Genomic DNA, 20,750 nt, shown 5'->3' with positions numbered 1-20,750 from the left:
TATTTTACAATTAAGAATCCAAGGTTTAATGGAAGCTAGACGTTGGTATAACTGAAAATGGAACTGAGATATTCTCATTTTTCATCCAGCGTTCTTTCTAGTGAACTTTGTTTATGTGCAAGTGTTTCTGCTGGATGCTAAGAATGATAAAAAAGAAATATAAGAAATGGTGTCTATATCGAGATACATTATAATCTGGTTGGGGAGTGTATCAGTCAGGGTCCCAGCAAGAATAATACACTCAAATGGACTAGTTGAGGATCATTTAATGACAGACTATTTATAAAAGGATGGCGAGAGTTATAGGAAATAGTCTTTTGCCACCGAAGCCTGAAGAGACAAGGGGTAGCTATAGGAGAGGCCCCTCAAGAGGAGCTGTGGCTTTTGGTGGAGGAATCCAACTACTGGTAACCTGTGCTGTCCAGAAAGGACGTGATACCCCATCTATAAATACTTTGACCTCATTCTCCTCCTGCCCTTTCATCTCCTACTGGTGCCTCACATAGTCCTAATCCTGCCAAAAGCCACATGGCAAATAACCTTTGGATGGAGTCCAAAAAGGTTAGCCTCCTAAGGAAAACTGTCAGTTAGAGAGTGAATCTGAAGGGACAAATGGAGAATATCCACCTCAGATAGCAGGATTACTTATATGGTAACAGCACATGGAAACATATTCTAAGTGTGTGAGCAATCTGGACTACATATACTTAATAGCTTACCAGCACACAAGTATCATTTTTAAGTGCTTTTCATTTTTAAAAGTACATTCTTTACCTGTACAACAAGTTTAAATCTGCACCACATTCCTTTTTACACTGACATCTGGAACAAAGTTCAGTCTAATTGTAGTAGTTCAATTCTAAATTGGTAGGCCACTTCTGCTGCTGCATAAAGTTGTTCCACTGTTTATCAGAAGTAGTTTTGTTTTCGCTAGCAAGACTAATAAAGAAGAAAAGAGAGAAGAATCAAATAGACGCAATAAAAAATGATAAAGGGGATATCACCACCGACCCCACAGAAATACAAACTACCATCAGAGAATACTATAAACACCTCTACGCAAATAAACTAGAAAATCTAGAAGAAATGGATAATTTCCCTGTCTCTTATACACATCTAGATGTGTATAAGAGACAGAACCTGCACGTTATGCACATGTACCCTAGAACTTAAAGTATAATAATAATAAAAAATAAATTAAAAAAAATAAATAAATAAAAAAGAAGTAGTTTTTTTTTTGTTGTTGTTGTTGTTGTTTTAGACGGAGTCTTGCTCTGTCGCCAGGCTGGAGTGTAGTGGTGTGATCTCGGCTCACTGCAACCTCCACCTCCTGAGTTCAAGCGATTCTCCTGCTTCAGCCTCTAGAGTAGCTGGGACTACAGATGTATGCCACCATGCCTAGCTAATTTTTGTATTTTTAATAGAGTTGGGGTTTCACCATGTTGGCCAGGACGGTCTCGATCTCTTTACCTCATGATCTGCCCACCTTGACCTCCCAAAGTGCTGGGATTACAGATGTGAGCCACTGTGCCTGGCCACAGATGTTGTTTTAAGTGGTTTAGAACTCAGCTTCAGGAGGAGGCTAAGTAGTAAGAAGCCTGGAAGGTAAATAATGCATTGCTATTTTTTATCAGTTGAAAATGCATTATTTTGAGATTTTTATAAACTGGTCATTTTTATAGGATGAAAGAGACTTACATAATAGAGATTATCAACCTATAAATAGTGAGTATTGCAGTATAATATTGTTGTTAAAGTTATGAATTTTGTAGTTAGAGAAACCACAGTTTGATTCTGGCTCTGCTACTCCCTTGCCCTGTAAGTCTGGGCAAGTTTCTTAGACTTGCTCGGCCACAGTTTATGGTAAAAATGAGGACAGCCACAAGGTTGTTTCAAGTTTCAAGTGAGATAATGGCATATAGTAAGCCCTTAATAAATGTTAGCTATTATTAGTAGTGTTCATAGATTCTGTAACCAAAATTTCAAATTTGTAATGGAACAAGTGATATTTATAGATTAAATCATTCTACAGATATTTATTAAACAATGATTATGTGCTGGGTACTCACTGTGCTAGATGCTATAATCAAAGTAGGAACAAATCAGACCTCGATCTCCTGGAGACCAAAGGTGCGTAATTTGCATCTAATTTATATTAATAATTGATGAATTAGTAAACAGTTCCTATACTCACATACGTGCTGCCAGCCTAATGGATTACTTAGTTGTCCTCATTGACCATCAGCATACCAAAAAGACTAGGATAGTTTAAAATTGTTTTTCTTCAAAATCAAGTTTAATGGGGTTCTTATTTAATATTTCAAAGTACATAATATATTCACATGGTTCAAAAGGCAAAAAGTGGAAACAGTCATACATTGACAATTCTCTTTCGCATTGCTTAGTTCTCAGCTTATCCCACAAAAGTAACCACTGTTCTCAGTGTGCATATATATTCTTTTGGAATATTAAAAAATGGACATATCACAGTTGTACATATTTTTGTGGTACATGTGATATTTTGATACATGTATACATTGTGTAACAATCAAATCAGGGTAATTGGAATATCCATCACCTCCAGGATTTATCTTTTCTTTGTGTTGGGAACATTACAGTTCTTCTATTTTGAAATATACAATAAATTATTCTTAACTATAATTTTCCTATTATCCTATACTAGAAATTATTCCTTCTAGGATTGTTTATTTTTTTAATTGTTTTGTGTTCAAGAATTAGCACAATTTATCATCGTGCTAGATTCTGTCATCACAATAAAACACTAGACTTGTGTATTTGCTTCCTAATAAACGAGCAGTGCTATTAATATAGAAAAAAGATCATTGAATTAAAAATAGAAGTCTTTAAAAATTCTACTAGTACACTGATCTTTGAAAGACTTTAATTATCATCTGATTTTCCTTTCTATGCCATTTGGAATTATAAATGGTAATTTTTTATTTGTTTGGCACTACCAAAAAGTGCAGTGTTTGGAAAAAGAAATCATTTCACATTGAACAGTAGTTAGACATCGTGCTCATTTTAGATAGGATTACTTGAAGCTTGGTTTTGATTTGTCAGCTTCATTAGCTTATACATGCCATTTTGTAGTAATAATCAATTCAGTATTAGATAATTCTCAGATTTTTATTATTTTATGCTATTTTATACATGAACAATTAGTATTTAATGGTCCTTTGTAAAGTTTTTTCTCAAAATGTAGTGTTAATTTGTCTGCGTGTTTAAAGTTAATTGGAAAAGTTGTTTTGCCTATTCAGAGCATAAAACTTTTAGTACATTTTGTTTTATAAGTGTAGGATACCATGATGATCCCTGGGGAATCTGATTTTTTTTAATAGACAAGAAGTTCCCCGTTTTCATTTTTAAATCAAGTTGCTATGGGGCTAGCATCTTTGTCTGCTTAATTTTAAGCACGGTTACCATGACAAAACATTTATTTAGCTAATGCCTAACAGTGTCAAATATATACTGCTGGCAACTGGACTAATTTCTATCTGACTAATAAAAATCCCAAATAAAAATGGTACATTTTCATTTTAAATGGAAAAAGATTAGTTTCTGAATGTAAATTGAGTTTTAAGTTTTTCTTTTTGGTTAATTAAGGTCTATTCTGATGCTTTTTTGTTTCTTTAGTATCTGTATCTCCCAAATTTAATATTCAGTTCTAAAATAAAGGCAAGTTAGTTGGGTGTGGTGGTTCATGCCTGTAATCCCAGCACTTTGGGAAACTGAGCCTGGCATATCACTTGAGCTCAGGAGTTTAAGACCAGTTTGGGCAGCATGGTGAGACCCTGTCTCTCCTGATTTTATACTTTTCTTTTTTTTGAAATGTGGTCTCACCATATTGCCCAGGCTGGTTTTGAACTCCTGGGCTCAAGTACTCCTCCTGCTTGGTACTACAGGCATTCACCACCCCACCCAGCTGGTTTTGTACTTCTTGACAGGAAAAGAAAAATCACCAAGAAATTCCTTAATACATATTTTAAGTGCTGCTTTATAAAATTTATCAGTACGGCTTTAGAACATCACACTAGATAATAGTGTTGTGCTGTTATTTCCTTTTTAATTTATTAAGAAAAAGGAAGATGCAGGGGAATGAATCTTTATTGAACTTTCCTGGCCTGTTCAAGGAATAGTAAATAAACCAAGTTAGCTGGAGGGGAGTGGAGAGGGCCTTGTAGGCCATTGTTAAAACCTTAGGCTTTTACTCAGATTGAGATGAGAAGTCACTGGAGAGTGTTGAACAAAGAAGTGACATTATGTGACGTAAGCTTTAAGAGGGTTGCTTTGCTCTATTGAGAATAGATTCTACCTGGGCAAGAAAGGAAGCAAAGAATATTTAGGAGGCTTTGGTAATAATTTGGACAAGAGAGCATGATGGCTTAGGCTAGAGTGGGAGCAATGAAGATATGATAAGTGTTTATATTCTGTACATATTATGACAGTAGAGATAACAGGATTCTCCAGTGTGATGTGTGAGAAAGAGGGGAGTTATGTTTTTGGCTTAAGCCAAGGTAATGATGAGATTGCCCCTAACTGAGATGAGGGAAGACTATGGGGAGGAAGGTCAGTTCAGTTTTGGACATGTTAAGTTCAAGTTATCTATTAGACAGCCAACTGGAGATGTTGAGTAGGCTATTGGAATATAATTCTTCAGCTCAGAGAAGAAGATACCTATACATTTGTGAGTCATTAGCTTATTGAAGGTGTTTACACCCACAAAGCTAGATGAAATAGAAAAGAGAAGAGGTCCAAGGTCAGGGGGGGTCACAGCAATGTTAAAGCATCAAAATGGTAAGTAAGACTCAGAGAGGAGACTGAGAAATACTGTTCAATGAATTAGAAAGAAATCTGAAGAATGTAATATTCCAGAAGCCAAGTGAGAAAAATAATTTCAGGGAGGAAAGAGTGTTAGATTGTGTCAAATGGTGATGGATCAGAAGGATGAAGAGAGACTTGACCATTGGTTTTAACAACATTAGAAACCTCATCAAGAACAGATTTAATGAAAAAGTGCCAATACCTGATTAGAGTCAGCTTACCAGAGAATGAAAGGAGAAGAACTAGAAACAACCAATGAAGACAACTCTTTTGAGGAATTTTACAGAGAAATGAGATAGTGGCTAGGTTGAAGTATGATCATGATAAAGGTGTATGTGTGTGTAATGAATGTGTGAGATGTGAGAAACTGCAGCATGTTTATAATCTAATTGGAATGATTTAGTAGAGAAAAAATGATGATGAGAAAGAATTGCTGCTGAAATATCTTCAGGTAGGGAGAAGGGAATCGAATCTACTACATTTATGGAAAAGTAGCTGTAGGCTGGAGCAGACAGTTAATCTGTTGTGACAGAATGAAATACCAGGTATATGGATACAGATATTAGAAGGTAATTTGATGATTTGATAAATAAAAACTAGGTCTAGGTAGATGCTTTCCATTGTTTGAAAGAAATGTATTATAAAAATTATTACCATTTTAGCATAGTGGAAAGGAATGAAATTGGAGGGAGATAAACCTGGGTTTAGATTTTAGCTCTGCCAGTTACTAGCTGGCATGTGGCAGAACTTAGTTACAATGCCCCTGTATTATTTAGGGACCCAGCAAGAAATAAAATTCACTAAAAAGTGATTCAAATAAAAACACTTTAATGAAGAGTCTACTTTGAGAGAATGAACAGCATTAAGGAATGGGCAAGATATGGTAAGGCACCTGGAAACTAGCAATTATGGAAAGCTGTTACCTCACCTGGGGCTGAAGAGGCAAGAGTGGACATGGTGGTTTTAGTTTAGTGATTGCTGAACGTATGAAGGAAGGACCAGCTGGTAAGAGCTATGGTCATGGAGGAACACAGTTGTTGCCAGAGACAATGGTTCATAGGTAAGGAAGCAGCAGAGAAGAAATAACTTTGATCTCTCTCTACTCCTCAATGCCATTTTTCTGCTATTGACCTCCATTGGCTAGATGTAAGCAGAAACCAGCTGCAAGGCTTCTTAGGTGTTACAGAATTTAGGGTTCACTCTCCCTAGGGTCCAGAGAAGGGCAAAAGATGAAAGTGGGAGATGAATGCTGAGTAATCAGTAGAATCATTAAGCCTCAACTTCTCCATATATAAAATGAGGCTACCACAAAGTTGCTGTGATGTTACATGTACTGCCAAGCACCTGCTACATTGCTAGCATATAGCAGTGTTTATTAAATGACAAATATAAGATGCCACAGCATAATGGTTAGTCCTTAAAGCTTTGGAATTAGGCAGATCTAGGTTTAAGTTCTGTCCCTGTCACTTACTAATCATGAGACTTTGGGAAGTCTTTGTTTTGTCATCTGTAAAACGGGGAAATAAGGCTTACCACAGATAATTCTAGTAAAGATGAAAAGGGACAGTATATAGTAAGCGCCTAACACAGTGCTGATACGTAGCATGCAGTTTAAGTTACCATGACCATCGTGATATTATGTGACTGGAAAGAATAGTAAATGACATCAGTTTCCAGGTAATACTAGTCTCCTCCCCCTCCCACTCCCCCCACAGTTTTTTTTCTGCTTCTCAGTTTTTCTGCATAGGGTTATTTCTTTGTCACATAGGGTTCAAGGTTACTATCTTTGCACTCTAAACAGTAGTAGCAGTGGTAACTACTGTGCATTATTTACTGTGTTTTTATTGCTTGTTCTCTGCTCCATGGGGTAAACATAATGTTGAAAATATTTTTAAAAAAAAGAAAATATAGCTTTAGTTAGTTTAACTTTTTGGCTATTCATTTATTTTGTTTTTGATTTATGTTCGCTAAACACACACAAAGAGTTAAGTGGATTTTTTTATTGGGCCTAAGTTGGAAAGCATAGAAACAGTTGGAAACACTGAATTCAATCAGTTTCATTAGCATAGATTTATATATGAAGCTCAAGTAAAATGTCATCAAGAAATAGGAGAATATAGGATGCTGTAACAGTTAATTCAGAGCCGTACTATAATAAGTATTCTTTTTAAATTTCACATAAATATAACAGTTCTGTAAGCTTGATTTGAGGGCGCATACATGTTTTTCTTTTTGGCTACATAGAGAACAATGAAATAAAGCCTCATTGACGTAATTGAACCTGATAACATCTCCTGGTTGTACTGCTGATGTTTCACTGTGGTTTTGGTGGTTTTGTAGAGCTCCATAGAGCATGTTAGACTTAAAAACATATTCAAACAGAAACTTTTATCAGGATTCAACTTCTTAACCATCAAGAAAAAATGAATTTAAATAAAGACACAGTCTTGGGTACACTTAAATCAACTTAAATAATTTTTAATAGTATATATTACTTAGAGAAATTACTGTTCCTTAATTAGTTTTGAACAAATAACCACAGTATGAAAAGGAATAATAATTTCTGGTATTGTATTATATATTAGCACAGAAGGAAAGAGATAAATATAATAATGGAAGCTCCTAAAAACAGCAAGTTAAAATTTTGTGCTTTCATTAAATGATGTCTTATAGTTCGACAGAACTACATTTTTAAAACATATCATAGCACTATAACTTTTTGTTTTAAACTGAAATTAAAAATTTAGTTTTATTTTTTAATTCTTTTTTTTTTTTTTTTTTTTTTTTTTTACAAACTACCATCAGAGCAGCACTATTTTTTAATTCTTATATTTAAGTTACTTACAAGATCTACTTTGGTATTGGGGTTTAGATGCCTAAAACTTTGCTGACTTGGAAACAATGTGTATCAGAGCATTTACTGTCTACTTGGAAGTAAAATTTTAAAATAGCTACATTTTATTATGTATGAGGAATGAGTGCTTGAACCAATATTTCTTAAAACTTTTAATGTACATGTACCGCCAACTATGCATTCAGTATGTATGGTAGCTACCCAGCAACTTAAGGTAAATGTATAAAAAAGAATCACAATTTTTGAAAACTAAAAAATTAAAATATTTTATATCAGTGTATATTTGCAATATTAAAGGTATCTCTGTTTAGCTCAATGTTGAGTAAATAGGCTGCTTGTTGTAGGTTCATTGTATATCGTCATATTCTTTTCTCATCCCTATTTCTCTTAAATTGGAAAAATCCAACCAAAATTATAATTTATGAGGAACGTCAGCAGGGGTTTTTTGGCTGTTGGTTCTGAATACTCAGATTAAACAGGGACTCCGGAATTAAGAGATTGCTCACTGAAGACTCTTTCAAGGCTGGGTCACTTGCTAAGTTGATGGACATTATCATACTTGAAAGTTTAAGAAATAGAGGCTTTTGCATTTTATTGAAAATAGCACTGTTTGCTCTTTATATTTTATATTTGCTTTTAAATACTTTATTTTCCCAGTTTTTGCACAGCACACTGAAAAGATGTATACTCTGTTTCCAAAAAGTTGAGTGCATTTACATTTATGCTATTTCTTTAACATTGAACTCAGCATAATGTATTTTAACCACCAGCCCTTTTCTGTGAAAACAACAACAACAAAAACAGGGTATATAAATTTGCAGTTAGTGTAGTACTCCTTGCTTAGCAAAGCTTTTTCTTGATGTGCAGACAACTGATTTTTTCTCTCAGGACTGATTTCAACACATTTTTCCCAGTCTATATCATAGTTTACAAAATAAATATTAAAGTAGGAAAAAATTATCTTTTATAGTATGGATTTTTCAGAGGTAAAAACATAAAAACTTGTCTGCTATTCTTTCTCATGTGTATTACACATATACCAAGAGCTGATTTGGACTCTGCACTTCAGTGCACTTATCAAGCAGTAAAGTAAAATATCTGGTTTTTCTTTCAGCATAATGTTCATCATTTGTGTGGCTGAGAGTTTTATAAATCTCTCAGCAATAGTCTATCTTTTTTATATGCTTTTGCTAGGAGGAGCACAGAATCTGAATGGTGCCTCTGTAGTTTTTGTCTCTTCTCTTTTAGGAACAAAAATCTTCAGTTTCATATATGAAAGCATTTTGTGCTTGTTTTAGAAAGATTCTGTTCATTTACCAAAGAGGTTTTTATGTTTTTTTTGAAAATGTTCCATAGCTTCATGTCATTATTTGATAAAGTTTCAAAATAGACAACATCCAGAAGAATATGGGCTAAATGAATTACCAGTCAAAAAGAAATCCAGCTTTTAGATAGTTGCTGTTGTATGTGCTAGTAAAATTTTTGGTTTTATCCCGTTGTATGGTATTATCACACGCACAGATTTATATTGTTTGCATTAGAGTCCTATTCTTGATTTAGGCTTAACATTTATTCTGAGCTATTTATGTTACCATGTTTTTATCAATACCTTAGGCTTTAGAAACCAGTTTTGAGCCATTTATTTATTTTATTGATTGGGGAGTATAATGCAACACAATGAAAATAATGCAAATTTAAAAGATATAAATAATATTCAAATGGTGTGAAAATACTTTAGGAAAGATGATTTGTTCTCTTTTAGAATAATGCACGTCTTAGAGAACCTTTTCAGCTTTTAAGAATATAATTTGTTAAGATAATGAGATTTCTGTGGAAATCAAAATTAACCTTATAGTTCTCAATTATGAAATATATGCAAACTAAATTGTTTCCTTTTTCCCTCTAACTATTCTGGGACAAGGAGGAACAACTAGTGATTGACAGATCATAATTTGATAAATAATGGCTAATGCTCTATTACTGTTTCCTAGTTTAAAATTTTATGTTTTTAAATATATATATATATATTTCATGTATACGTATATGTAATGTAATATTACAGAGACACTTAGCAGTATTTTCATTAAGTATTGCTCTTTGCATATTTCTCACTTTATTCTGTCATTAGTTCTCCCACTGTCCAGGATCATTCCTATCAAGTACAAGCATGCTTTAGAACCTACCATGTTAAAAAAAAAGTATTATTCCCACATTTTTTTCTAACGATTGCTTCATTTCATTCTTGCCTTTACAGCACAGTTTTTCAAAAGAGTTTTCTGTAGTCACTTTCTCTACTTCCTTACCTTCCTAAATTCATCTTAACTTTTAACTAAAGCTGAACAAATATTTATGAAATACATGTAAAGTATAGAGACTAAAGAAACAGACACCATCGACCCACCATTACTGTTATTTTTGAACATTGCCATTAACATTGAAGTTCCCCGTGTGTCACTCCTGGATCTGGTTCACTTCTTTCTCTTTTAGAGATAATCACCATCCTGAATTTCTTTACAGTTTACCATATGTATTTCTAATAAGCATATCTCAGTGTGTATTTCATTTTAAATAAGTGAAGTTATACTGTATGTATCTGTCTGTGATTTGCTTTTCTTGTTCAACATTGTTTCTGAGATCCATCCATATACTATGTAGCTGTATGTACTTCATTCATTTTCACTGCTGTACTCCATTGTATGAATATACCAAAATTTTTCTCTTTTATTGTTGATGAACATTTGGATTGTATCTAGTTTTTTGCTACCCTAAGCTGCACAGCTATGTGCATTCTTCTTGTCTCCTTCTGTCAAACTGTAGCAAAGGACCAAGTTTTTGAGTTTTTCCCTGATCTGTTGTGGGTTGATGCTTTTGTAAAATATACTAAAAATGTCTCACCAATGTCAAATTGCTATAAAAATATATAAACCTTTACTCTGAATTTCTGTATTTATCTTGTTATGGACTGCGTTTTGAATACTGCTCTAAGATGTGTACCTAGCTGTGGAATTCCTGGGTCGTTCATCTTCTATTACTTATGGAGAAAATTGTTTTCTCAAAATCGCTAATATTCTAGTTGCTCAAATTACACAGAAGGCAGTCTGCCAGCTCTTTGTGGCTTTCTGTGTATCTGCTTTCAATTCCTAATATGAAGGGGATTTCACAGTAAGACCTGCTGCTTTAGGGTAATGTAATTTTCATCCTAGAGAAAGTGACTGCAAATAAGATTAGGCTTTGCTTAAGAATTGATTCAAAGCTAACCTAGCAAGCACAAGTGAGAGAAAACTATGATAATGGGATAAAGGGCCAGGAGGAGTGAATTTATTGAGGGAGATGGTCTGTAATATTGTAATACTACAATATTGTAATATGCAATATTGTGGAAGATGGTCTGTAATATTGTAATACTATAATATTGAAATATTGTAATACAAAATGCTACGGTAGAGAGATCTAAAGAAAGCAAGCAGAGAAAAAAAAGCATTGTACATAGTAAGATTTTTAGAGACCTTTAGGAGTCCAGTTAAAATAGGGCATACATTCCTTCTCATGTTAGCAGCCTTCCTTCTGCATAGGCAGCCTTACAATTGTCTCAATGCGTTAGAGAACTTTCACAAAATATAAGCTGAGATTGCTCTTATAAGTAAGCAGCAGGACTACTTTATATCAGTGTTTCTCCACTGTATTTTCATTACAACCCCAAATCCAGGAATATATATATATATGTTTATATTACATATAATATACAAAATATTATCTATACATATGTAAAATATTATATATATATATAAATATGTTATATATATGTTTCCCTAATCTCCCACTTCATGTCATTTTCATACCAAAGATGTACAGTACATCTGTTTGTATACTGTAACCTTTGGAGGGCTATGAACCATTTTAATTTTCAAGATTTTTTTTTTTTTCCCCAAGAACCAATTACCACCTGCTTGGGAGTGATAGCACCCCTGTTGAGAATATATCACATGAATACAAACATGGCTCTTGGCATTAGAGTACAAATATTTAAAAAGGTAATGTTTATTTAATCATGTAGGTCAATGAAGTGGGGAAGGCAGACTACTCAATGTTAAGAAACCATTCTAATGAAAGTATGCTTGAATGAGCAACAAATCAACTTCTACTTAGGGTAATGAATCAGGGAAATAAGGTATACAAGTATTTTTCTCTGTTTGATGGTGTTATTGTGGGAGAAGTATAGAAATATGGATCAGATGATAGTACAGTTAGGTAAGGTTGTAGACCGAGAATGCAAATTAGTTCATTGATGCCTATCTCATAGGTGATTTTTAGTGATACATGGTATGGCTCTGTTTTCACTCCTGTCTCTTCTATACATCTATTCGTGAACTTAAGAAAACATCAGATTTATAGATGTCATGATAATGGGAGGAATGAAGAATAGGGTAGTTGACATTCTCAATCTCCAAAGAAACTGACAGGCTAAAATAAGGGCAGAAGTAAAGTATTGCCGTTGGGTCTAAAAAGCCATATTTATAAGAATAGCATGGAGGAAAATGGATCATAACAATATCATGTATAAAAGAAACTTAGGGATTTTAGGTTATGTTAATCTTAAGAAGCATTTTAGGAAGCTATTAACATCTTTATTTGCAATAATTAGTGTCCCTTGAATCTAGATTATGTGCTGATTAAATCACAACCTGAAATAATTATATCAGGACCACATTTAGGACCATATAAAATATTGCTTAAATTTAATGTGTCTGTTATATATGTGGTATACTTTGCATGTAGTTATATCAGAGCCATTTTGTGGGCACTGGTTCATGAGCCTTCTAAGTGATTGTACTGTGTCTGAATTTTCTTTGGGAAGAAATAGATTTTTCTTCAGTGGTAAGAAAGAAATTACGTTCTGCAAGGATATTGATGAGGAGATGGTGATAATGATAATTGACAGTTTTTTGAGTGATTAAGCATGGGTGTATTATGTAAAATATGAGTCAACAAACTGTAGTCCACTGACCAAATCCTGCCAGCAGCCTGTTTTTGTATGACCTTTGAGCTAATAATTTTTTTTGCATTTTAAAGGGTTATAAAACAAAAACAAAAAGCAAAGAATATGCCATAGAGACCTTATGTGGCCTGCAAAGCCCCAAATAAGATCTTTTGCAACCAGAAAACTTAAGCCTGAAGGACAAGAAACAACACAGATAGTTCAATATATAGAAATTATATGATTATATTACAGATTAGGCTCATATTCAATAAAGGTTCAAAGCTATGTACAAAATAGCTGTTATAATGTATTATTTAATCAAAAGGAGAAAACCTATTTAACTCAGTAAATGTCAAAGAAATTTAGGGTTGATGATAGGTAGCAGTTATAACTTCCCAAATTAAAGTTAATTTTATCTCCTTGGGCATATGTAGTGACTACTATATTGGGTTGGGAAGCAGCCAAAAAGCTTGTTAGGAAGAAGGGTAGGGAAAAAAACTAGTCTGGGACTAAAGTTACCGTTGATAGGCTAGTCTATCAAGGAGACAGACAGGAAAACAATCACTAATTATCTGCATATCAAAAGGAGTATGTGCTGCTTTTGATAAATCCATTCCTTTATACTTAATCTAACCCCAAGGACAACAAACTTTTCAAAATATTTTTGACAGAAGTACCTTATTGGTAAGAAGATAACATCACCCATCACCCATGATGAGCCTTTGGAGATGGTGGGTAGACAGAGAATATCTGATGATGTGTAATATTTCTTTTATTTTTTGTGACTTAATGTGGTTTTGGATTTATATTTTCCTTTTTGTGGTAATATTTGAAGATTAATATGGCTTGTTTTAGTTACTTTATTGTGATAATTCTTTATTTTGATTTCTCAATTACAGATTGTATTAATTAATGAAATATTCTGTCTGGAGATAATTTTTATTCTCACCATTCCAGTATCTCTTCCAGATTTTGAGCTATATTAGATAATTGTAATGGAAAATGCTCAATTTTGTCTTTACATATTCTTGTTTATTTATTTCTGGTTTGTAACCAAGTGAATTTTTTTTTTCCAGATGATTCTTTGGGATTGGGACTTAAAGCAATGGTATAAGCCTCATTATCAAGTAAGTATAAGTAATATCACTAAATAATACCTGTGATGAAACTTTTGACACTTAAAGATTTGCAATATTTCTGTGCCATAAGATTTTCTTTAACTAACTCATAAGTTAACTAGAACCTTCATTGAGGTAGATTTTTTTAAAATACATTTTAATTATAAGGGAAAAAGAAAATGATAAAAAACCAAATTTATATAAATTGTTATGAAAATATTGCTAATATAATCTGGGCTCAGAATCAACTAATATTTCTATATTAAGAATAAGATTTTTTTCTTTTCTGATGTGGACCACTGATCTATAAAGGGGAAAAAATAGATGGAAGGCCATATCTGAGACAAAGCAAAGCAATTGGCAACATATTTTATTAGGGAAGTAAAGATACCCAACTTTTATTTTTTGGTAAACTTTTTATTGAATTATAACATACATGCAGAAAAGTGTACAGCTCAATTTTCAGAAGTTAAACATCCCATGTAACTGATACCGATATGAAGAAATGGAATGTTTCCAGTATCTCAGAAGCCTTGCTTATGCCCAATTCCAGTCATTACCTATATCCTCAAAGGTAAATCCTATCTGACTTCTAGTAACTAGTTTTGCTAATTTTTGAACACTATATATATACAAATGAAATAATATGTGTTAAGATTAATTTTTTGAATACCTAAGTAATATATGTTTATATCAGATAAAATGAAAATAGAAGTATTTAATATAAGGAGGAAAAAGAAAAATCACTCATAAAACATCAAGCAATAACTGTATTAACTGTGTTAACTTTTGATGTATATCTTTATTGATCTTTCTCATTATGCCAAATTTACTTAATAATTCTAATAGCTTATTTGAAGATTAAGTCTTGAAGTACACAATAATGTTATCTATGAGTAAAGACAGATTTATTTATTTATTTCCAAACCTATGCCTTTTATTTCGTTTTCTCATGTTATTGTACTGTCTAGGACCTTCAATTCAGTGTTGAATGGAAGTGGTATGAGTAGGCAGCCTTGTTTTTCTTCATGAACTCAGGGAGAAAATGTTCAACATATCACCACTAATGCTTTTTTATAGATACCCTTTAGCAGATTAAGGAAGTTTTATTCTAATTCTAGTTTACTAAGGACTTTTTTTCTCTTTTTTAGTCATGAATGGACATAGAATTTTATCAGATGCTTTTTCTGCATCTACTCAAATGATTCGAGAATTTTTTTCTAATTATTCTACTAATGTGGTGAATTGCATTAATTGGTGTGTTTGTTAAACCATCCGTGTATTCCCAGAATAAAGTAAATTTGATCAAGATGTATTTTTAAAAAATCTTTATCCCTAGATTCTATTTGTTAATGTTTTGTTTAGAAATTTTGAATTTGTATTTATGAGAGAGTGTTGGCCTATAAATTCTTACTTTTCATAATGTTCTTGGCATTATATTGGTATCACGGTTACCAAGAACCTTGATATCAAAATAAAATAAAGTGAGATATTTACCCTTTCTATTATCTCAAAAAGTTTGGGTAAGGTTAAAAATTGGTATTATTTCCTCCTTTAATGTTTGGAAGAATGCTCTGGTGAAGCTACCTCACCTTGAATAATTCTTTTGTGGACAAATTTTAAGTTATGGATTCAATTTCTTTGTTTTAGTACTATTTAGGTTTTCCATCTTTTCTTCTAACAATTGAGTTACTTGTGTTTTTCTAGGAATTCCTTTTTTTGTTGTTCCTTCTGGCATTTGTGAGACTGCTGAAAGCCCTATTTTAATTTCCAAATAGAAATCTTTTTGAGGATTTCTACTTGGTTTATCTCTCTCTCTTAGCCACTTTTATAAATTGGCAAATGCCTTTAGAGGAAAAGCAGGTCTGAATTTAAGCTCACTACTTTGTTTTTCTCATCACTTTGAGATCTTGTTTGGCCCTCCCTGTCTTCATAACTCTGAACTGCAATTTCAGTCTCCCACCCCCTTGAGACTATAGATCTCTACTCTGTTTCCTGGCCTCTTTTGTGCTTTTCATCCACTCTGCTCTGTGCCAGTTATGAATCAGCAGAAAATTCCTAGAGGGAAAAGAGTAGCGCAGAATGTTGGGTTTCTTTTAATCTTTTCTCTTAATTCTGGGTTCTTGGCCCTTTATGCCCTGGCTGTTTGGTTGTGTTTTGATGCCTTGAAATGTATGCTGTTTATATTTTATTTCAGCTTTTCTAGTTGTTCTAGACAGAAGAGTTGGTCTGATACAAACCAGTCCCTCTTGGCTGGAATATTAGGCAAGCCTCTTAAGACACTCTGAACCTATTTCCTCACCTACAAATTGAGAATAATACCAGTTCCCTCAAAGGGCTAATTAATATGTGCCTAGTACTCAGTACAAATGTGAGCCAATATTATATAAATTTCAATAATAATAAATACTAATCTGAACTTGAAGTATAAGACAGAAATGAGCATTTTTTTCTTTAAAAGGCCAGAGAGTAAATATTTTAGCATTTGCAGGTCATACAGCCATTGGTACCTTCTGCCACCCCTACTGCTTCTCCTCCTTCTCTCCTTTTTCCTCTTCTCCCTGCCACTCCTCTTCTTTTTCAATAGCCATTTAAAACATAAAAACCATTCTCAACTTTCTGTTTAACAATCAAGATTTTGCAAAAAAAAAGTGAATAGAAAATAGGAATTTAAGTTCAACTTTTAAAATTGTGGCAAATAATTTGAATATTCAATTTGATCTGTCACTCTCTTGCTCATTTCTCTCCTGTTTCACCCAGAGTAAAAGTCTTTGTCATGTACGTAAAAGAACTTACACAACATGGTTCCCTCCCTTACTCTCTTGTACTTCTATTTGTCTTCTGCTACTTTCTCCTTCATTTACTCTGTTCCAGCTGCACTGGCCTCCTTATTATTCCCCAAGCAAGTCAGACAGGCTTCTAACTCAGGTCTTTGCACTTGCTAGTCTTTCTGCCTGGAATGCTTATTTCCTACACCTTGTCATGTCTTTACATAAGCATTTCCTTCTTAGTGAGGCATACCCCAACTATCCTCTCTAAAATTGCATTGCGTTCTATCACATCTTTTTCCCTTAACTTACTTTATTTTCTATTTTTAGCAACCTGTTCAAAATCTATTATATACGACCCTTTATTACTCATATTACTTAGCTTGGAATCAATTGTTCTCAAAAATTTGGTCCCAACATGTCTTTCCAGCCTGTTTTTCATTGCTTTCTTATATAATCTGTACTTTAACAATTTCGTGTTCCCTGTATAGCATTATTTTACTGCTTAAAAATTGTATTTTACCACGTTTATACTTGTATTTATGCGGTGTCCATTTTGTGCAGTATACTTCTCCAATACATTTTTGTTTTTTATTGTAAACAAATATAAATATAATCCTAACAAATTTTTACGGCCCAGCTCAAAATGCTACCCCTTCCATAAAATTTCTGTTACCATCCAAATGGAAGTTTTCTATATCTCTTTTGAACTCTAATGCCATTTTTTCGCTATATATATATATTTCATTTTTTGAGACGAAGTTTTGCTCTTGTTGCCCAGGCTGGAGAGCAATGGCATGATCTCAGCTCACCGCAACCTCCACCTCCCGGGTTCAAGCGATCCTCCTGCCTTAGCCTCCTAAGTAGGTGCGATTACAGGCATGCACCCCCACGCCTGGCTAATTTTGTATTTTTAGTAGAGATGGGGTTTCTCCATGTTGGTTAGGCTGGTCTCGAACTCCTGACCTCAGGTGATCTCCCCACCTCGACCTCCCAAAGTGCTGGGATTACAGGGGTGAGCCACCACGCCTGGCCATTTTGTCTATATTTTTATATCTTCACTTTCTGCTAATAATAACAGTACTATCTTTGCCTTTAGTTATTTGTACTATACATTACTTTATATGCTCTGTGTGTGTTACCGTATTTATTTCTCTCTTTTCCTCCTTGCTAAGTACAGTTATTAACTCTGGAAATAATGTAAGAGGAAATCAAGCGATAACTATGAAAAATGAAAAGAGGAAGGCAGACTGACTAGGGACCTTAGTACAGGAAAAACAACACAGTGACACAGTCTCTTATGACCCACACCCAACAGCAAAACATGGTCTAGGCCCCCACTCTCAACCTATAAACATAAGGTGACACAGGTAGGCTTATTCTTTCCCCCAGATTAAACAAGAGCCCTGCCAACAACATTAAGCAAGTCTGGTGGCTCTAGCAAGGGGGAATTAATTTGGAGCCACTGGCAATCAGTGGCTAGGGAGAAGCTTTCTCCTTCCCTCCTGGGCATGAGACTCCCCTTCCCCACTGACAGACACTTGGTAGCCAATGTGCCTGGCAAAGGGGATATCCTTACAAATGCCTAGCCCAGAAAGTGATCTTTATTCCTGTGGCCTGAAGACTCCTTTCTGTCCCCTAAAGGAACCAGATGACTCAACCTGAGGAAGCTCTCTCTCCCTCTACCCTAAGGTACCAATATGGACTAGTGGGAACTCAAGGGGCACCAAAAAAAAAAAAATGAAACACACCAAAATGATAGTACTTTGAAAATTGTCATCCAAACCACAGCCCACAAAAGTACACCTGTGTGAAAAACCTAAATGGGGATACTGCCTTCTAATGTCAAAGATTTTGGTAGGACCCAGAGTCTTGTAAGTTATAGTCAAAATATTGAGAATAAAATAAAAAATCACCCATCATACCAAAGCAAGAAAATCACAAATTGAATAAGAAAAAGGAATGACAACACCAAGATGAATCAGATTTGGAATCATCTGGCAAGGATTTTTAAAGCAAACGTCATAAAAATGCTCTAACAAATAATTACAAAGTATCTTGAAACAAATGGAAAAAGAAAGAAAATATTAGCAAAAGAAATATAAATTATAAAAAAGAAACAAATGGAAATTATAGAGCTGAAAAATACAATAATAGAAATTTAAAATTACTGGATAAGATGAATAACAAAGTGGAGATGACAGTAGGATAGAATCTGTGAGCTTAAGCATAGATCAATAGAATTTACCCAATTTTTACAACGTAGAGAAAACAGAAACAAAATGAACAGAGTCCTAGGGACCTGTTGGGCAGTAACAAAGAACCAACATTTGTATTATTGGTGTTTGAGAAGGAGAAAGAGGGTGGGATTGAAAGAGTATTTGAAGAAATAATGGCTGAAAACTTCTCAAATTTAGCGAAAAACATAATCCTACAGATTCAAGAAACTTTCTGAACCCCAAATAGTATCAACCTCTCAAAATCTACTCTAAGACACGTCACAGTTAAACTTCTGAAAGCTAAAGACAAAGAGAATATCTTAAAAAGCATCCAGAGAGAAACAACACATTACCTATAGGGGAACACCAATTCAAGTAATAGCATATTTCTCACTTAAAACCATGAAGACCAGAAGGAAGTGGCAGAACACTTTTGAAGTACTGGAAGAAAATGGCTGTAAAGTCTATATCCAGCAAAAGTATTCTTTAAGAATGAAGGGGGGTAGGTTCCAAGATGGCCGAATAGGAACAGCTCCAGGCTACAGCTCCCAGCATGAGCGATGCAGAAGATAGGCGATTTCTGCATTTCCAACTGAGGTACCGGGTTCATCTCACTGGGGCTTGTTGGACAGTGGGGGCAGCCCACAGATTGTGAACCTAAGCAGGGCGAGGCATCACCTCACCCGGGAAGTGCAAGAGGTAGGGAAATTCCCTTTCCTAGCCAAGGGAAGCCGTGACAGATGGCACCTGGAAAATTGGGTCATTCCCACTCTAATACTGCACTTTTCCAATGGTCTTAGCAAATGGCACACAGGGAGATTATATCCTGCACCTGGCTCGGAGGGTCTCACACCCACAGAACCTTGCTCACTGCTAGAACAGCAGTCTGAGATTGAACTGCAAGGCAGCAGTGAGGCTGGCAGAGGGGCGCCAGCCATTACTGAGGCTTGAGTAGGTAAACAAAGCCACGAGGAAGCCGCTTTGGAGCCCTCGGCAGCTCAAGGAGGCCTGCCTTCCTCTGTAGACTCCAATGCTGGGGGCAGGGCATAGCTGAATAAAAGGCAGCAGAAACTTCTGCAGACTTAAATGTTCCTGTCTGACAGCTTTGAAGAGAGTAGTGGTTCTCCCAGCACAGAGTTTGAGATCTGAGAACGGACAGACTTCCTCCTCAAGTGGGTCCCTGACTCCTGAGTAGCCTAACTGGGAGGCACCTCCCAGTAGGGGCCGAAGGACACCTCATACAGCTGGATGCCCCTCTGAGAGGAAACTTCCAGAGAAACGATCAGGCAGGAACATTTGCCCTTCTGCAATATTTGCAGTTCTGCAGCCTATGCTAGTGATACCCAGGCAAACAGGGTCTGGAGTCGACCTCAGGCAAAATCCAACAGACCTGCAGCTGAGGGTCCTGACTGTTAGAAGGAAAATTAACAAACAGAAAGGACATCCACACTAAAAGCCCATCTGTATGTCACCATCATCAAAGACCAAAGGTAGATAAAACCACAAAGATGGGGAGAAACCAGAGCAGAAAAGCTGAAAATTCTAAAAATCAGAGCACCTCTCCCCCTCCAAAGGAACGCAGCTCCTCACCAGCAACGGAACTGAGAATGACTGACGAGTTGAGAGAAGAAGGCTTCAGACGATCAGACTTCTCGGAGCTAAAGGAGGAAGTTCAAACCCATCGCAAAGAAGCTAAAAACCTTGAAAAAAGATTAGACGTATAGCTAACTAGAATAACCAGTTTAGAGAAGTCCCTAAATGACCTGATAGAGCTGAAAATCATGGCACGAGAACTACGTGACGCATGCACAAGCTTCAGTAGCCGATTCGATCAACTGGAAGAAAGGATATCAGTGATTGAAGATCAAATGAATGAAATGAAGTGAGAAGAGAAGTGTAGAGAAAAAACAGTAAAAAGAAATCAACAAAGCCTCCAAGAAATATGGGACTATGTGAAAAGACCAAATCTAC

The 20,750-nt window shown here is 34.9% G+C and overlaps 1 protein-coding gene across 1 annotated transcript in view; it reads left to right on the top strand.

Moving 5' to 3' along the window:
• The window catches only part of PDE3B (phosphodiesterase 3B, cGMP-inhibited), a 213,215-nt gene that overhangs the window by 102,660 nt on the left and 89,805 nt on the right, over window positions 1-20,750 (top strand). The window contains exon 2 of the mRNA XM_011999567.1: window positions 13,751-13,801. Coding sequence (XP_011854957.1) covers window positions 13,751-13,801 — 51 coding nt within the window. The remainder of the gene's footprint in view (window positions 1-13,750; window positions 13,802-20,750) is intronic.

The sequence above is a fragment of the Mandrillus leucophaeus genome, unplaced genomic scaffold (assembly GCF_000951045.1).
Source record: "Mandrillus leucophaeus isolate KB7577 unplaced genomic scaffold, Mleu.le_1.0 Scaffold599, whole genome shotgun sequence".
NCBI classification, from domain to species: domain Eukaryota; kingdom Metazoa; phylum Chordata; class Mammalia; order Primates; family Cercopithecidae; genus Mandrillus; species Mandrillus leucophaeus.
Note: the sequence above shows the minus strand (reverse complement) of the source record. Positions and strands in the feature narration are given on the sequence as shown.